Raw genomic sequence first — 20083 nt, forward strand, 5'->3', positions numbered from 1 at the left:
TTCCAGTAAAACTCACAATTAAATAAAGTTCAAATAAAGATAAGATTGATAGTTAAAGCTGAACATTTGAATTCCAAATATAAATTTAGCTTTGAATAGCTTTTGGTATTAGATAATTAACAAGCTACATTTCTGAAACTAAATGGGCAGTTCCAGCTGTTTTTTTACAATTAGTTTCCACTGAAGGTTTTAAATTAATAACTGCTGCAATAGCCTCAAACATGCCAATGTTAATTAGGAGGGGTGTTTCTATGTAATGCTATCCATACATATGAGTATTTTACTGGGCGAAAGGTCTAAGACGACTTTTTTTTTTTGCCTCTCTACTTAAGATAGAAGAAGAGAGAAATGTAAAGCAGGAAAAGACTTTACTTCCAAGCCCTATTCCAGAGAGAGGTATAGGATTCTTATGGAAGATAAAGATGACTTTCCTAAGGTCCTTATGCTAAAAAAAGCATGGGTTCAAGTACAATAGTAAAGGATAATATTTAGAACTTGTGATTTAATATGAATATTTTGATTTAAACCCCAATTCAACAATTAATAAAGCTAAAGATGATTAAATGCAAAAAAAAAAAAGAAAAAGAAGAAAAGATGGCATATCCAAATTAAATGTAGAGAGAATCTTGTTGGGAAAAAAAAAGAAAAGATATATCTTGAGGAATAAAAACAACCTGGTCTGAAATCTGAAAAACTAGAAAATAAATTACAGGAACAAGTATTCACTGTTACAATTTTTTTGCCTTAACATAGGAAGAAAAGAACTGAAAATGGTGGTAGTGTAACCCTGTTTCACAACTTCTATGCAACAAAAGAAATAGGTATCTCTTCTTAAAATACTAGGGTTTTTTCCCCAAAAAGTTATTTTCCTACATAACATTACCTCTGCAGTTTTAAACATTTTGAAATTAAAGAAAACTGCAATAGACATTTTATGATGCACTGTAAATTTTACTTTTTCTAATTCCCTATGGTACATATGCACGTTTTAATAAGCTGCTCACATTTCCATCAAAAACTACCTATGCATACGTTTTTTTCACTGATTATCTTTGTTGCCTTTATTCAAAGAAAAATAAAGAAACTCAGGTCAGAACTAGCTAATGCCTTGCTTGCCTACCAAATAAGCTTCAATTAAGTATTTAAAAAAAATAAAGTAAAATGGAAAATAAGTTTTATTAGAACCTTTATAAAATAATCAACTCTTAGAAGGAAATTATTCATATTAGGTGCGTATTCTGGGAATCATTTAGTTATCTGAGTACTTAACTTCTATGCAATAAAGATTTATTTTTTTCAACTGTTAATTGGTTTGAAAACTAAAACATAAAGAATTAACTTTTTTGCTCATACTACAGTTATAGAAAATCCAGGCTTTTTGTAACAATAATTTAAAGGTATAGTTTTTTGAATATAAATATGTCCCACAGCAACTTAATACTGAACAAAAAGTATTTCTGAAGAAAAGATGGTTATAGATGTGGGTGCTGTTGAAAAGTTTTGAGAAGCATTTGATTTTCCAAACCACATTTGAAAGAAAAAACAGATTTCCACACAGACTGCTGGCTATGTATGTGCTTCTTGCATAAACTCCTTCCATCATTCTTTCCTTCCGCTCACTCCAGCATTATCAGCACAGACACACAAAATTGTTTATTACTCCTTTTTTAAAACTGAAGGATTTTTGTTAACCAATTATGGGCATAACATGATTATTACAAGCATGTTCTAGATAAAGCTCCTTGAAATAAAGATAAATAGTAGATATTTTATAAGAAAACCAACGCTGTTTTGTTATTTGTAAATGCTTGACGGTTAAAAAGCAGTGGAAAACAGTAAACTACAAAAAAGAAAAACATAGATTAGATACATTTATGATAAAAAAAAGACTTGTATCGATGAAAAGTTTTAAGAAAAAATATGAAATAATTTACAGCTACCTTTTCATGATTAAACTCTTTACATGTAATTTTTTTTAATTTTTTTTTTAGGGAGGGGCGGTGTTTAAAGAATTTTCATTTACATTCACAAATTGAAAACAGTCTAAGGACAGCTTTATGCTTTGATCTATGAAAGATCTACACATGAAAATGACCATGGAACATTCAGACCTGGACTATTAAGCTTTGATGTATGACATAAATGAAATCATTTGGTCTCAAAAACGATGAATCCAAAGCGTGGACAACAATCAGATTCTTTATTGGCCAAGCTGAGGAAAGCTTGTGATTCTGTTCACTTAAGCATCCAGAACTTGATAGTTTAGTAACATTTATTCCAGACTTTATAAGCAAGGCCTTTTCACAAAAGCCTCCGAAGAGCCTGTATTCTCTGGGCTCTTTGTCAGCCACTTAATTTTTGTCTTAACAGTATTATAGTTCAAAATTATTTTACTCTATCTGTTCATGGATACTCCCTAAAATTCTATTAATTATTGTTTCATGTAAGAACTTGCTAAAAACAACCATGTTGGGGATGATTGGCAATTATCTAGGGGATGATTGGCAATTATCTATATAAACAAGCAATTTGCACAGTATTTGGTAAAATAGGGCCCTTATCCCAATACAGAAGTAGAACTAAATGTCATCTCAATTTCAACTCTGTGCTGCTTCATATTTAAGCAGAGCCATGCATCTACTTCCTCTTATTTTTCAGTCAGAGAAACAGAATTGCTGGGTCTTGTAATGACGTTTTCGCAGCCATTTTCCTATTGACACTGTCCAACACAACTAGTGCTATTCATTGCTGTAAACCCCCAACATACACACTTTTTTTTTTTTAATTCAGTCCTTTTTATGCCATGTTTCCACTGTCTAAAAGTGTTCAAGGATTCCAACTATGGTCAGCTTAATTGCAGTAAACACTCTTTGTATATACAGGAAAACACTGTTGTAATCTAAAAAGGTGACAAAATTATCTCACAGAACGTGCGACAATTGGGCAGAAACCTGGTTAAGATGACTACAGACATATTTGATTCGTTCCACTTCTTTAAAGCATTATAATTTATTCATGCTGATATTCCATATTAGCCACTTTTAATAAAAGAGAAAGAACTAAGGAAATGACAAAGGGAAAACGTATGAAGATGCACAATAGAAGGAAATCTGGCTTTTCGAGCTACCCCAGGAGATGCTACTCTGTTGCACCCATCTCCATACATGGAAAAGGATCTTCTGGTCTGGTACCCTCAGAATTGCTTTATATCCATCAAAAGTCTGTTCTTTTGACAAGTGATTATCAAACAGATCTAAATAATCTGCTAGGTTGGTTGTCTGGAGAAAGACTTGAGCAACTTGATCTAAATTGCTCTAAGTAGGAGGCAGGACTGTATGAACTACAGAAGTCTCTTCCAACTGCCATTATTCCATGATTCTATGCTTCCCTTACACTTCTGTAACAGAATCAGCCACATAACTGCTTTTAGCGCTCTTCACATAAAAACATATATTTAAGTTTTTAGAGAAGGACTCACTGCTAATAAGAAATTTTAACTGATGTCCTCCAAAGTGAACAAAGCATTACTACAAACAGCAAAAGTGCTAAAAGTCTCTGTGTAGATGGCATACAGTTAAGTTCTTAATTTCATTACACTAACACTGTAGCAGAAGCATACCTTTGATGTTAGGTACCAAAGAATCCACTGATGAGCGAGTTTCATGAAGATCTTGAGGGAAAAGAACTTCAGCTGGAATTTTTATATTACTAGACACCAGAGAGCCAAACAAGAGCGAGCCCAGGACTGAGAAATGCAATTTTTTGCCCCCAAAGACATGATTGTTTTCTCCTGTAGTTACAGCATTTATAAAATTTCCCTGCAATGTAATTTCTTTTATATCAAATAACTGGCTGACGTTCACTCCATCAAGGCATTAACATGATTTCTCTATCTCAGCACTCTTCCTCCCCAAAACAGCTAGACCTTTCTCTGTTTTGTTATATGTATTTGACAATTCATTTGGCCACTTCAAAAGTTCTAACATACACAGCACGATCACACGAGCCAAGAAATGACCACATCATCTTGTTTCTCCTGTAGCCTGCTGAGTCGTCTCCAAGCAGCAGCGCCCCCCCCAATCCCAAGTTTAATATGATCAGGTAATTAAAACCCACAAAAATGTGGTTCTCTCCTTCACTGCTTAGCAGAAACTTCAGAAACTTCATTTACACTGACTATCTGAGTCCTCCACAGTTTTAATTAACTGCTCTTACTGCTCTTTAGAGCCAGGCTAGGCAGCTGCCTCACTTGCATCCTTATCCAAAAATCTCCTTTAATCTGCTCCCTGGCCCCATCCCAAGGCCTTCTGGTATCTACAAGAGTTCCGCTCCACAGAACTGGCAGTTTCTTGATGGGAACATACAATTCTGGTCATATTTGTTGAAGACAAACACACCTTAGCTGGGTTTAAGAATCAGAAATTCATGAGAAATCATTAAAACAAACAAACCAACTCCTAGGATTTAGTAGTAAAAAAAAAAAATTGGAAAGGACAAATTGTCTCTTACTATGACCAGCTAAAAATGTGTCACTGTACTTCTTTCAGGAGCCCTATATTTACTGTTATGGTACATGCATCTTAGTTTACTACATATATTAATAGTCTAAACTAAATTAGTCTGTTTTCTACTGAAGGAAATAGTTATTTTAGATTAATTTTTATACGGTATAAGAAAACTGAAGTTACTATGTCAATACATTTCTTTCCAACTTCCAATAATCACCTGAAAAAATATTTGTGCCCAAACTTCTGGGGCACATTATTTTTCCAACATTCCATTTTCAATTTAGTTCCCTCTCCAAGTTAAGCAAGTAAGCTATTTTTCCTAAGACATAGATGGAGTCACTTCAGCTTACAGGCCAGAAGCGGTCTGATTTACTTAGTATGACCTGCAGCCATACCAGATTTAACTTTTATGCACTGGCATTCTGTTAATGATATATGAGGACATTCATGGGACAAATTCAAAAGATATTTGGAAATTCTATTCAGCCTTTAGACATGAAAAAGTTTCTCAGCCTTTACTAAAAGAACAGTTTCTAAATGAGAAGCAAAAATTCTTCTTTCTCATGAAACACTACAAAAGTGACATTAATTGCATGTGGTTGTAGTTCAGACCTAAACAGAAGATTGTTTAAACCAAAGTGACACCGCAAATTAAGTTTGTATCCCCACTCCAGAAACACTGTAAAGACAGTGGTTCAGACAATGATTTATTTTCTTTTATTCTATTAAAAGCAGCAACAGCAAATTAGAGGAGAAGAGAGGTTGGAAAAAGACAGAAGATGACATGTTGGGATTATTAGAATGCTCTAGCAGCTAATTCTTCAGTAATTAACAGGCTGCTGTAATTTTTCTTTTAGAGTCTCTTACGCTGGATATTGTACTACTTGTACCTCTGTTGATATTTATTAAGAAATCTTTCACCAAAATAGATAAATTACACATTTTGTGGGTTTGCTTATTTTACCACTTGAGTTTAAGTATTCTGTATTAGCTCCAGTTACACATTTTTGCTATCTAGTACCATCTACCGTGGACAGGTTAAAAAGGGCAAATACTGTGTAAGTTAAGAAATCTCATGTTTGGAAAAACAAATGCTAACATCAGGCCTATGCATTAAAAATATCCCACTGTGGTTTTTTTCCTTGAATACAGACTGTGTGTCTTGCCCTAACAATACAGAAACCTTTGTATTACCTTATTTTCTAAAGAAAAACTGACAATTGGTGAAATTAACTCCACTCACAAATCCACTGGTCTAACAGCAGTGACTGCCATGTAAGAAAATGAACAGCTATCTTCAACCATGCTTCTGTAACTACAGTATGTTCTGGATCAAAGAAACCGTAATTAGAAACTGCATCTACTTTCACTCCAAACTGGAATCTTAATATTTTTAATTAAAAAACATTAATTCATATTGCTCGAAAGCGTTGAAGCTTGGTTGCTTAAACAAAATAGGAACCCTCTTCTGAAAACCGAAAGACCACCCACTACCAACTTCAATATTGCCTCATAAAACTCTGCAAAGTAACTTGACACTCTGCCCTGACGTATTTTAAAAACACTAAAGCTAGTATAATTGGATGATTAAAGGAACAAAGATAAGACTGAGTCATTTGACAGCTGCTGAGAAATTAAAAGAATGGTCACTGAAGCAGTTAGAGGAAATTACTGAAAATGGCAGACATTTCTCAGAAAAAGACACAGGAAGTATGATGTTGTGAGACTGGTCACAAAAAAGCCAGTAACAGTCAGATTAGAGATGTCTGTGGCCCAGTGCTTATTTCTACCTTACCCATTTGGTGTCTCAATTTCTAAAGAAGGACTGGAGCATACTGTAACTGTATAAAACTATGAAAAACAAATCTACACTGCACAAATCTAGTCCGGAACATTAAGACCCAGAGACCCATAAAGGGCATCAGAACCTTTAAAGCAACTGAGTGACTTTTGGTTTGAAAGGCACAGAATTTCTGCATTTCAGGTAGAGCCACAGATGCAAAGATATCAGACTCAAATGTAAATTGGCATAGCTTCATTGATTTCAGATGTATATCACATCTCTCTTGGTGCTTACTCACTGATTTGTAATGTGCATACAAGGAACATTGCACAGTTCCCCTAGGTGACAGAAACGACCTTACGGAAACTGGAACTTGCAGATTCCTCTTTATGATAGCAGATTTTTCTGATAAATTTTTGGTTGCTGTGAGAAGAAGAGTGAAACCTACATTTGGTTCTGTAACTCTCAAAGCAGGTATCAGATGGGAACCTCCTCAGACAGAGGGGGCAGAAGCACGAAAAACTTGTACAAATGTTGGGAAGACCTCTTTTATCTGTGGGCACATTAAGAGTTGGATCAGGCCCTGCCACCCAAAGCCATTGCTGGAGCCAGGCTGTAAATTTTCTTCCATGAAAGCTCCATAATACAATAGATACAATGCTCATTAAAAAAAAAAAAAAAAGAGTAAACTATTATAACTAAACATACAAGCAAACCCACTAATTTAAATATTTCCACATGCAAATATGGAGAAAAAGATTCTCTTACAACTTCTAAGTGATCAGAAGAGAAACAGGAGGTATTTCATGGTCTCCTAAAAATCCTAGTCTTGATAAAAAGTAAAACTTGCTGTCATTTTCTAGGCAGTAAATGTTTTACTGCTGGGAAAAGATTTTGATGTTTGTAATGTCTATTGAAGAGCACTATGAAGTAGTTAAAAATATTGCCACATCTGAAAAACAGACCAACGGGAAGTATAAGACACTTGTTCATCTGTATTTCTGTGACTTTTCTCACTTGGTATTATTTGCAACCCTACTTTCATGTCTGGCAACAGTGCCAACTCTACTAAGGATCATATATTACTTTTATCATGTTGATTACATATGTTCACCAGTTTTGCTGCCTATATATGATTAGTGTGGTTTGCACATACTTAGTGACACAATCCAGAGCATGACATTTTCACAGAAAATGTGTTTACTGGGAAAGAGCTCCTTAGAAGTTTGCGTTCCTTTAAGCTTTGATCTACATGACATCAAGAATCCTACAGTTTATATATATGTTTACAATTTATATTATTAAGATCTATCTCCTTCACACTATATGGCTACTGAGCACTTTGGTAGTCACAAAAAATTTCCTTTTTTCTTAGGTGAACTTAGTAGTAGCTGAATAAAAGAAAGCCTCTTAAAATGTTCTCATCTGTGAGCTTAAGCTTCGTAATGACTTGACATTTAAATTCTGTTATTCATCAGCACTTCACAGAAGAACTTGATTTGTCTAAATGGATTTGAAAGCCCACAAGTGAAGAAAATCAGAAAAACCTGGTTTTGAATATCAAAAGATTGTATGTGAAAAGTATTTTTACAGGCTGCACGTACCCATTTTATTGATCAATTAACTTCTCCCAAAATGAATTTTTCTGAGACCATACATGAAAACCCAAACCCCTCCCCCAACACTTACTGATAAACGTCTTTTCTGAGCACAGCTCTACTAAGAGGGTTGTCAGCCTGAGGAGCCATAGAGACGGATCCAATCTTGAGAACCAAAGTGTCTTCTTTAATTGCTGGATTAGCTGTAGTTAGGAGAAAAGAAAATATGTGTTTGATTAAAAGTCAAATGCACATATCAGAAACACTGACAAACTATTGCTCTAAAAAACCCTAAATAAGAATGTCTGCTAAGGATTCAGTTCTGCTCAGGAGCAACAACTAATGCAAAAAAGCGCCATAAAATCATAATGTTGCGATACGTGAGACAAAACTATTGTCATTTAGTTTCCCCACAGAGTTTTGTCACACAACTAAATCCTGGTCTGTGACTTCTCGTTTTCTCTGATGCTTTTCTATTTCAACTTTTTTTGTCCAATGTAATGTTGATCCCACAGACTTCTTTGTGATCTGTCTGTTTCTTCAATAATTATCTGCTGCAACATCAGCATGTAAAGCACTCTGAATCATGCATCCTTTTTAACATGGGCCTAGGTCCTTTAGATGTAAAACACTGCAGGATATTACAATGTAACCGTCCTAGTAGCATTTGGTATGGGTTGCAACACACATGAAAAGTTCAAACACAAGAACTGAAACAAGAGAATCTGAAATCTGACACATACAAAGAACAAGACTGTAGTACTGGACAGTAATTTCCACATCAATAGCAAAATTACTCCAAGAAGAAAAATGTCTGCTTTCCACTTCATCTCCATCACATTCAAATTTCAGCCACATGTACAAATTCTTAGTTTTAAAAGCAGTGGTCATATTAGATAGAAAACCAAAGTTCTGCCCAGAAAAAAATAGTACCACATTTCTTGTAGTAAACAAACTGTGAAGTTTTCTTACAGGAAAAGACCGAGTCTACTGCATCTCCTTCTCAGCAGACACAGACATATAAAAAGCATTCGGATAAGCTTCTGCTCAGAAGACTCCATAGTAACTAGGAAGGTCCTGAGAACATGCGATGCAAGCTCAAAGAGTTCATGATCTGAAGTGAAATGGTTCACTGCAACACACCAGCGTGATATATAACAAGCATGGAACAACATCACACTTGCTCCCATGCCCAGGGAAGTTCTGCAAGACTCTCATATATGAGTTCTGAAAACAAAATGATAGTAGCAGAACAGAGTTTAAATATTATACTGAAGAGTGAAATGCTTGGTGTGGAAAGAACCACCAAAATTTATGAGCTTAAAAAATGGCTCCTCCAGACTCATTAATGTCTTGGTGAATAAGACACCATACTTTGCAGCTATATATATACACACACATATGTATACTTTTAAACAGACGCAAGAAATCATAGAATTCACAGAAATTCTAATATATTTTGAAACAATTGTAGGGAATACCACAGTAAACATGCAGCAGAGTGGTAACACCAGTTCCGACACACAACTAAATCAGAAAACAAGGCATTTACTTAAAAAGAACCTCATCTACTTAAAAAGTGAAGTCAAATTCTTCAGACTCAAAGCAGAGCGAAACCATATACAGAGGGTTTGGTTGCCAGAACTAAGATAGAAAAGTTAAGCTGACAACAAAATCCTGTTTGTCATTATATCAGAAATCATATTTCGCAGAATCACTAAGGTTGGAAAAGACCTGTAAGATCATCAAGTCCAACCATCAACCAACACCACCATGCCCATTAAACCATGTCCCACAATGCTGCGTCCACACGTTCCTTGAACACCTCCAGTGAGGGTGACTCCACCACCTCCCAGGGCAGCTTATTCCAGTGTCTCACCACTCTCTCAGTAAAGACATTTTTCCTAATATCCAGCCTGAACCTCCCCTGGCACAACTTGCAGCCATTTCCTCTTGTCCTGTTGCTAGTCACTTGGGAGAAGAGACCAACACTCACATCTCTGCAACCCCCTTTCAGGTAATTGTAGAGAGCGATGAGGTCTCCCCTCAGCCTCCTCTTCCACAGACTAAACAACCCCAGTTCCCTCAGCTGCTCCTCATAAGACTTGTGCTCCAGACCCCTCACCAGCTTCGTCGCCCTGCTCTGGACACACTTGATGAGTTGAAAAACAATTTGATGAGCTGAAAAATGAGTAAGGCATTGTACTAAATATTAGATTTCCTGCCACTGTACACTTAACGTGTTGGATTTTTTTTTCTGATACTCAGATAAGAAAAAGGAGTGACGGTATTAAATATACTTCAGATTGTAATTGCATCTTAATTAGGTGGCAAATGCCTTGTTCTGGGAAGTGGTTCTTAATAAAATATATCTTAGGCTAAGAATTCTAATTTGTCTCTGACACTGAGCAAGGCAAAATAAACACGGACTACTCATCGCAGTCTCTATTATGTAAGTGGTTTAGGACTTTTTTTTCAAGGCTGGGCATGGTTCTTTTGTCTACAGCTTCCTGTAGGTCAAGAAATTAAGTCATTCTTAAACCAGAAAGGATTACAGGCATTAATATTTTCAGCTGTTTTTTAATGAGTGGTAATCTGAGTCATGACTTAGGATGATGAATTCGTATCTCCATTCATTAACACATGAATTCTCCCATTAGCTTTTCAAAATATGGGAATAATGTAGGAAACATAATCACAGACATTATAAGTGTTTAAAAATTTGAGGGGGAAAAAAAGTCTACACTACACAATATAAGTAGAATCTAGGAAAAACTTACAGACCCAATTGTAATAATGTTGTTCACAACCTCACTTGGTTTTACCCACTCATCTCAGTCCTCTTTTTGCTGAGCTAAACACATTATGCTCTTTTAATCCTTCCTTATAAGGCTTCTTCTCCAGAACTTGATTAACATTTGTGGTGCTTTTCAGCACCCTCTTCACTTTTATCAATACCCATTTTTATAATAGAAAGCAAATTAGACATGATATCCCATCATCTGCCACATGCAGAAGTACAGCTACCTCCCTTATTTCTTTTCACTAAGTCCACTGTGACCCTTAAGCTGTTTTCAGCCACTGTTTCCCAGGATAGTCTCTCCAGTCCTGAAGATATAGTCAGCATAAATTGTTTCCTTGATGTATAACTTGCGATTTAGAAGATTTAGTATATTTTCTACAAGCAATGATGTAAGCACAGTGATCCAGATGCATGGCCTATAGAGTCTTTAACATTACTTTCCTCAGGAAATTCTTTGCAACATACGTTGATACTAGCAGCAATGTTTTTTTATTTACTTTCAGATTATTAAATACCAATTTCACTTACTATTTCCAATTGACAACTTGGTGGGTTTTTTTTAGACTTCTGGTTAGCTATTTTTAATTAATTTAACATTTCCACAGATATTGTATGGGTATATGTTTAAATTAGAATACCATGAGACACGATGTCAAACTCCCTACAAAAGTCTAAGCGTATCAAAACTTTGCAAACTTTTTATCAACTAAGAATTGACACCATAACGAGGAATGGAAATCAGATGTGTTTAACAAGACTAATTTTCCATAAAACCATATTTATTATCCTGTAACAAATATGTAATTCTTTATTAACTGAATCCTGTAATAGATTTTTTTCCTTTATGTTCTCTGAGGGAGAGCAATAAAACTACCTGTCTTAATTTTATTTGAACATCACACTTTTCAATTACTAGATACATCTTCAGCTGTCTAAAACCTGCTCTTCCAAGGTGTGTTAAAAATTAGCCTCAGAAGACTAAGATCCCTGAGCACAAGTCACTCAGTCATACTGATTTGAAACTGTTTAATAGTAAGCAAGGAGGATGTTACAGCCCATATGTTACGACAGACTTCAAAGTAGAGAATCATGCTCATGTGACAAGAATATATCACTTCTACAAATGCAGGGCATACGTTTACTCAGTATGCTGCCTTTTCTTTTTCACTGTCAACAAATTTATCATGTCCTTTCTAGTGATTCCTGATATTTTACTCCTAGTACATACTAAAAAAAAGTTCCTATTGTCCTCAAACCAGCCAGATGTGGATTTTCCCTGTCTTTACCACTTCTTATCAGTTTCTTGCAATTTACAATTCTTATTTATAGTGTTATGCTATGCAGTAACTCTTATTCCTCTTTGTTATATATTGCTTTCATATATTTAGTTGTCTTTACTTCATCACTAAGTAATTGTGGGCTGTTGGCCAGAGCTTGAAACACCACCTGATGTATTAACAAATACCTGAGGGAAAGCAGCATTGCTTATTGCCTAGGATAGAATGCTGCCCTCAAGTCCACCACAAAAAGAAATGCTAATCTGGTGCTGCTGCAAAACCCATGAAACTAAAGTGTTATAAAATTGTGTGGGTGTATTCATGCATGCGTATATGTAAATTCCTCAGGGGAAAAAACATTATTTTGATTATTTCATAGAGTTTGTGTACCACAGTTCATTGTGCAAGTCTGGTTTTGGACTGCACGAGTAAAGAACAGATTTGGGGTTTTTTTAACTCTACATATAAAGTTACAGTTACATGTGTTTTTTGGGGGGGGCAGGATAGTTCTGGTAGCTATCACTAGCTACTACAAGGTATGAACAGCAGACAAAATTGACTAGAGAGGAAATTCAGGTCATTGTTTTTCTACTTTTACTGCAGTGATCACAACTTGAAACACAAAAATCTTACTGGATTAAAAATCTCTCTTAATCAATAAATGATGAATGACGTCTTACGGTGATATATCTCCACAATATATAACACTTTTCTGACCTAGCACACCAGTAACGTGCGTCATATTCAACTCCTACTCCTTATTATTGTTTTTAATTTCTATTGTTCTTCAAGACAATAAGCAGTAGAAGAGAGAAGCCATTTATTTCACATTCAGGAACAGACGAGAATTTGGAAAAATCTGGGGTGAAGGAAGAAACGAAAGGAGAATGTTACTGATTTTCATAGTGATGATATTTCAGAATTTTCGAGTGGAAGAGGTTAGCTGGCTTTCCTATTAATTTAGTAAAGCTGATCTTTAGCTTTATTCTTTAAAAGCATACCTAGTTTTTCTTCCTACATTTATGCTTAACTATGGCAATTCTGTTCTTTGCATGCATTTTCAAGCAAGGGATAGCAACAAGACTAAGTTTTTTATAATTTCTTTTTAATGAAGTACACAGCTACAGAGCTACAAAAACGTACTTTTAAAAAAGGTTTCCTTGACAGCATGCCCTAGAACTCCCTTCCAACTAGAATCATAATTCTTTCTTGCCAACACAGCCAGTCTAATTTTATCTTCCTGTGTTTTCAGCATTCCCAGTTGGAAAATTGTAGAGGACGCTGGCAAAAAAATGATCTATGTAAATTCTCACTGTCTGCACTTCTTGCAATTAGGTTATGAGAAAAATCTAAAGACTATACTCTTAGGATTATATTGTGTGCTATCGTACATAACGGTAAAAAATCCCCCATACCTACAGGACTTAAGTAAACATATCATGACACCAGTAAAACACTTTTTTCCTTTTATTTTTTTGCTCTCTAGAAGAATTGTTGGTAATGGAAGTGATCGCATTCCCGCTAGCTGTTACAAGGTGTAATTTTAATGTCAGCATCTCTTTATTAATATATAAAGATTGTACTAGGGATGCAAATATATTTTATGTATGAAGGGAAAATAATTTCTTACAGAAAAAAGTATTATCCATATATCAAATGGCTACTTACTGTTGTTTGAAAGAACAGCTTATGCTATTCACACCTCTGTAAATACCTGAAAGCCTCTTACATAAAAGAGTCTGAATAGCTTCAATTAAGACTTACTAAATAAATGATAAACTTTATCATCTGTTGGGCATCAATCACAAGGTACATTTTAATACCGTTCTCCAAACTGAACTAGACTATCTACCTGCTTCACTATTGCATGGTTTTCTAGGTGTCAATTTCCACAAAAGCTAAGGTACCTTGCTTACCCTCCATCACTGGAACATCCATCTATGGAAGACTGAACTGGTAACAGCGTAATGAGAGCTGACACAAGAATCACCACTGCAGGATTGGGTTAAGTTCTCTTTCCATAATTCTTGACCATTTTTTCTTTTTTATAATAATCTTTTAAATGCAAACTCCATAGGTACTGGGAAAGCAAAGATCAAATAAATACCTAAAAAAACTTTTCAGCAAATCTGCAGAACAGTAGCATGAATGTTAGATATTTTGTGACTCTGACCCTTAAAACTGAAGGCCCTAGCAATGGTCAGCAACTTAATTCAGAGTATTTGTCTACAATGCTGAACAGCAAAAAATCTCTAACATAAAATGCTGTACCTTCTGCAGTATGACGATCTTCCTCATTTTTGGGAAAGAATACTCTTATTACACCAGTGTTGATATAAATCAGAGGCAAGTTGCGTGAAGTTAGAGCATGAGTCCTCATAGGTTGGCCTGGTGATTTTCTTTTCTCCTTTTGACTCCTCCGTAACCTGGCTTGAAAAATGCTTGCAATTGCACTAAGCAAAGGAAAACAGAGGACCACATCAAAGGCCTGAGCAGAGAGAAGGATTTCATGAAGAAAGTGAGGAGAACCATCAGTGTGACCTTCTGATAGCTTATGGAATGTTCTTCGTTCATTTCTTGATATCAGTTTGTGCCGGACATTTTTTGTCACAGCTTTGGTATAAGTGACAGAAAGAAATCCATGTTGTTGGTGTGAGCCATCTAAAAGTTTTGCAGTTGTCTGTTTCAAGGAAAAAAAAAAAAAATAAACTGCTGCAAAAATGTACACATATAACATCCATCAATTACCATATTCTCTGTTAAGCTAGTATGCTTAGGTTTCTATATTTTCTAATAGCTCTCCACTGTCTCTGAATAATAGAAAAAAATTCCTTAATTTTTTTGAATGGACAATTTGTCCACAGTGTGTCCACACTCCACTGTATTGTGTCAGCTAAAACTACGAATTGCTGAACATTTTTTTCTTTTCTGATCATTTATGTTGTATGAAATTAAAATCCATTCAGCCAAAAAACCCCCATATATTCAAGAGTCTAAGTTTACGAAAACTTTCTGATAATTTTTCACACAGTTATGTATTTTGATTTCTCGTTCACTTTAGACATTTTAGAATTAGATCTTACTCCCTTGCATTGTTCCTTCTATATGTGCAAACACCATAGGTGCTAAAATAATGCTTGGGTGCTGAGAGAGCTTCACTCCTTCTAAACACGGGTGTATAAACCACCCATAGTCAACTAAATACTCTAAGAATTGAGCTGGTTTTGCCCTCATCACCTCTGAGTATTTAAAGAGAATAACTGTACCACGTGCTAAAGCACATCACTTAAAGATACATTGCACTGTACTTTAGAAATAACAGATTCTTTCACTTATAGGACAGATATCCTAGCTAGAGATAACAATTAGATACTTAGCTACCAGAAGATGTATAATACAGTTTTCATATTATCTTTGAAAGTCTTTCAGTCATACATTGTTAGTGAGTGAAGAATGTAAAAATAACAACTAGGAAACCCATTATTTTAACAGTGTAATAAACATTTTGATAGAATTCTGTAAGATTGTTTAAATATTAGATTTAATCATGTGAGCACAAATGAAAGCAACTACATTTTGCAAGTAGTTCCTTCTTTCAGCATCTTAAATTTGATTAAGAACAATTTAATGTAATTTAAAACTTGTTAATAGAAGAACAACATGTCTTAAATAAACAGGATACATAACTTAAATGCTGAAAAACTGGAAGCTTTTACGATTAAGTGAATTAAAACAAATTAGTAAGTTAATTTCCTATAAGATCTGAAACAAACAGAATAAGAGGAAGTATTACTAATCGATATTCACGATGAAAATAAATCAGACCACACAGAACTTCCACTAACAAAAAGATTCTATACAGCCATACATCTGTGAAGATAAAGAGCCCAATGCCATAACACAGTCTTCCACGTATAAACAGGCAAGAAAAAAGGGGTTAAATATCTCACAGTGAGATATTCTGAGTCAGCAAGTAATGTTCCAAACATTCAAAAGAAACAATTTCATATTTGAGTCTTAATTGTTGCATTATCATAATTGTAAGAAGTAATTTTAAAAGGTTGCATAAAGATATATTGTAGTAATACAAAGTACTTAAATCCCTAAGTGGATACCAGAATTACATGAACAAAATGCAGCATTCAGTACTGGCTTTTATGTATTTTGGTCTCCAGACATTACTGTATGTGCTCATTTTTAATACAAATGAATCCCATTTACTTCAGTGGACTGCTGTTATGTACCAGGTTGTGAACCATCAACCCTCATTCCCACATCTACTAAAAACGACTGACAACTATTACTAAAGAATAAGAGGGAGCTAACACAACTAATACAATCAATATAAGCAATAAATATATTCAGTACGAAAAAAAATTTAGATGACAAGAACCTAAAGCCATTTGAGTGGGGTTTTTTGTTTTTTTTTTTTTTTTTTTTTTTTTTTTTACTCCACCTGGCATTTATTAGTGGAAGTTCCGTACTAAAACTTTTAAAAAAAGATTCTTACAGAAGGAAAGAAGCCAGAGAAATTACTGAAAGGGTCCTGCTTGCTGGTCGGTCGAACCAACAAGGTACGTCTGTTCAGCTTGTCAGTACAGGAAAGGAACACACCTCCATATTGCCCCAGAGACCAAGAATCTTCCCCGAGGCTTGAGGTAATGAACGAGGCATGGAAGAGGGAAGATAAAAAGCAAAAAAAAAAAAAAGGAAAAGAATAATTGCTATAAGCAAAACAAAACTACATTAAACTTGCACATTTCTATGTAAATGCAACATAAAGCCTATACCATACCTCTTCCTAAAAAGCTGAAATTAATCAGATCAAGCAAGAAACTTTGTAAAATTTTATGTGAAAGGACAACCTATAGCAAGAGGTCAAGATACACAATAATAAAAGTACAGTAAAATCCTGCATACAGAAAAGAGACTTACCCCTGGATTTTCAGCAGATACCTTTATTAGAATGAGGAGGAGATTGATTACAAGAACAAAGAAACTGTGAACAAAAAGCTGTACTCATATATATATTTCAAAATCATAGTATTATTTACAAAAAATGAGCTATTAAGTATTAAAATGTGCTTTGTACTACAGTTCTTGTAATCATTCTTTTTAACATATATAAGAATAAAGAAAAATATGTTGCTTAAGAATAGTTATCCAGGTAAGCACCTTAGTTTACTAAAGAAATCTCACCAAAAGCTTTTCTCTGCATTGTAGAAAAATTCCTTCAAAATGTAATGGCTGCCAGTCTCCCCCTGGCCTGGAAGATAGAATGTTCACCTTATCTATTCTCTGCTTTTGGTTTTCGTCCACAGAGATTTAAAGGTACTTTGAAGAGATTATGAAATATAAATGAGAACAGTAACAACTTTGTCAAGTTTTTTGGTTAAATTAAAAAAAAATTAAAGCCTCAACATAACTTTACCAAACTAGAACTCCCTGAAGTTGAAAACATTTCTAATGGAGCATTAGGGTCCTGGGAGTGAAGTACCTTCTCTCAAGCTTTCCACAGAATCTGTGGACAAAGAAGCTTGTTAAGAGCACCTAGCTACTGGGATTCCAAAGCATTTTAAAGCATCATGACTTGATTTTAAAAGATTTTTAAAAATAAAGTACAAATTCTGATTATAAAATATTACAATATGAACAAACAATAACCGCATTTGTAACAGGCAAAAGAACAGGAATTAAAAAAATTTTTTTTAGACAGCTGATCAGAAAAAAGTCTCAGAAATGTTGGTAACTTTGCTAAGTTGATACTAAATCTCCTTCCTATTATACATAGGGAACAGTAAATGCCCAATAAGACCTTGCAGACATCGGCTCCTAAGTCAACATGATTTGTGCTCCTAAATATTTTAGTCATTTTCAATGCCAAAAAAACATTCTGAAGCTTTTAACTACTTTTTTCCTTTCAGGGACTAACACAACAACTATTCTACTTCCTTTTAATTTCTGTCTCCCATAACGCAATCTACAGATCTGTAGTGGCAAACACTAATACAGCTGATCAAAGACTACATAGGCTCTCTCTTATTTTGTCAAGACTGGTGTGTTCATGGCCAATACAAGCTAGAAGGTGGCATATGCAACGTCTCTACAGAACTGTGTGTCTGGGTGCCAAATGAATGCAGTCACATTGGTGCAGCAAACTATTCAACTAACAAGACTTGTTAAAGTTGCAAGACATATAGTAGGCCTAACTACCTACCCTAAATGTATGTAATATTGATGATACACTGGCTGACATTAATTACTGAAATTTTACCTGGGTGCATCTGCGTAACACTACAGCGTGTCACACAGACACATATAATCAGCTTAGTTCTCTGCATTATGGTGTTGCTAAGCCATAGCAAAAGAAACAGCTCCATTTTTTTTAGAAACCTCTTTCTGATACCTAAGAGTATGGTAGCATAAATCATTAAATATTGGCACTTGCTAACACATCAAAAGTTCAGCTAAAATGAATAATTTGTGTCTAATGAACCAACAGAGCAGTAAGTGTGAAAAAACGCTCTCCTGATTTGTAATAACTTCCAGGTATTTCTTTGGAATCAGATATAATTCTGAGAAAATGTAATTTTGATTTTTATTACTTAAAAGGTTAAAGTAATTTCACTGAAATTGAACAATTACCTTAAATTCAAGTTAAGAACTAAGAAAAAAAAAAAACACCTGCCACCTTCTTTCAGCCTGAAGTTAAAGCAGCATAACTCCCAGGAATTACCTGTTTCTGTAATGGTCAATATTGAAGCTTTCTATTTTACATTTGATTTTGGTATAGACATCCTGCATATCCACTGAGGCACTGAGATCTTCTAATTCACTGACAACACAAACTTCTGTAACAGTCAAAGAAAATAAAAATTATTAATCTGGAACTTACAAGTTTTTAAGCAAGAAATATATCTGAGACACTACATTTTGTAAATATGATGATGCTACTAGAGTTTTTTCATAAAGCATTTTTTGATTCAAGTGTCACACAGATAGGAACCAGAAAAAAATCCTAGAATCCAAGCTTTCTTATACAAATGTGTAGAGAGACTCATATATGGGGGTTTTAGTTCAGGTGTTTATAGTACAATTCATGTAAAAATGTATTTGGCATATATTTACTCTAAGAACACTTGAGATTTCTTTCTGTCATGTAATTAGTTTTTTAAAATCAAAGGTTAATCTCCTTGAAAATTAGCTTTAATCATTAGTCTCCTTATTTTTTCACATTTCTATGAGTAACAATGTTAATTGCAAAGGAGCAGTGTTTCCTAACAAAAAAATATTTGAAGTCCTGCAGTACATTTACAGAATCCAAGCTCCTTTCAAACAATTACTATCTGGATGATAATCCAACTTTAATCTCAAAGAAAAAAAGAGAAGCTGTGTACCACACATATTTCTCTTTTCAACACAGAAGTTGAAACTTCTACATTGAACTCCATATTAAACTTCCTATGACTGTAAGGATTATACTAGGATAATTATGTTAAATTTAAATTTGAAATTATCAGTACAAAAGTACCTGTCTATACATGGACATACACAAAACATACTACTAAACCATATCAAAATGAAACATGATTGCTTGTAAGACAATAAATGCAGCACTCTATTAAGTAAAATAACCAGCTTATTTCCAATTTAATATAATCATCTTTCCACATGGTGGGGGAAGTTTATGCCAAAGAACAACACTGTATTCTGATTACATGCACTAACCTAACTACAGCTTGTCACTCTAGTTTAAAATACAGATCCAACCCATTATTTCTGCATTACAGTGTTTAATATCGCCAATAAATGCTCTGAATACCTCATACTGTGCTGTAAAACAATGCATGGAATCTAGAATAGTGTATTAGGGGAAAAAATGCTGAATACCTGTGCCATTATTTCTAGGATCAGGGGCAAACAATTTTATAGTAATTTTTGGCAACATCCACTGCATCCATAGGCTGACACGTCCACTTGAGACTCCGATATTACTTGTTGTTTGTTCCAATGTAATGGAGTCTGAGAACGGAGAATCATCACCACCCTGAAGAGAATCACCCTATGAAACAGATGTAATAGCTGAGAAAAAAAATATTGCTTTTCACCAGTCC

At 34.6% G+C, this 20083-nt stretch overlaps 1 protein-coding gene across 1 annotated transcript in view; it reads right to left on the reverse strand.

Annotated features, from left to right (window-relative positions):
- VPS13B (vacuolar protein sorting 13 homolog B) overlaps positions 1-20083 on the reverse strand; it is a 490950-nt gene that overhangs the window by 189702 nt on the left and 281165 nt on the right. The window contains exons 25-29 of the mRNA XM_059815701.1: positions 19860-20031; positions 18706-18820; positions 16480-16621; positions 14241-14649; positions 7981-8092 (exon numbers count right to left, since the gene is read on the reverse strand). Coding sequence (XP_059671684.1) covers positions 7981-8092; positions 14241-14649; positions 16480-16621; positions 18706-18820; positions 19860-20031 — 950 coding nt within the window. The remainder of the gene's footprint in view (positions 1-7980; positions 8093-14240; positions 14650-16479; positions 16622-18705; positions 18821-19859; positions 20032-20083) is intronic.

Source organism: Gavia stellata, chromosome 3 (assembly GCF_030936135.1).
Source record: "Gavia stellata isolate bGavSte3 chromosome 3, bGavSte3.hap2, whole genome shotgun sequence".
Classification (NCBI taxonomy): Eukaryota; Metazoa; Chordata; class Aves; order Gaviiformes; family Gaviidae; genus Gavia; species Gavia stellata.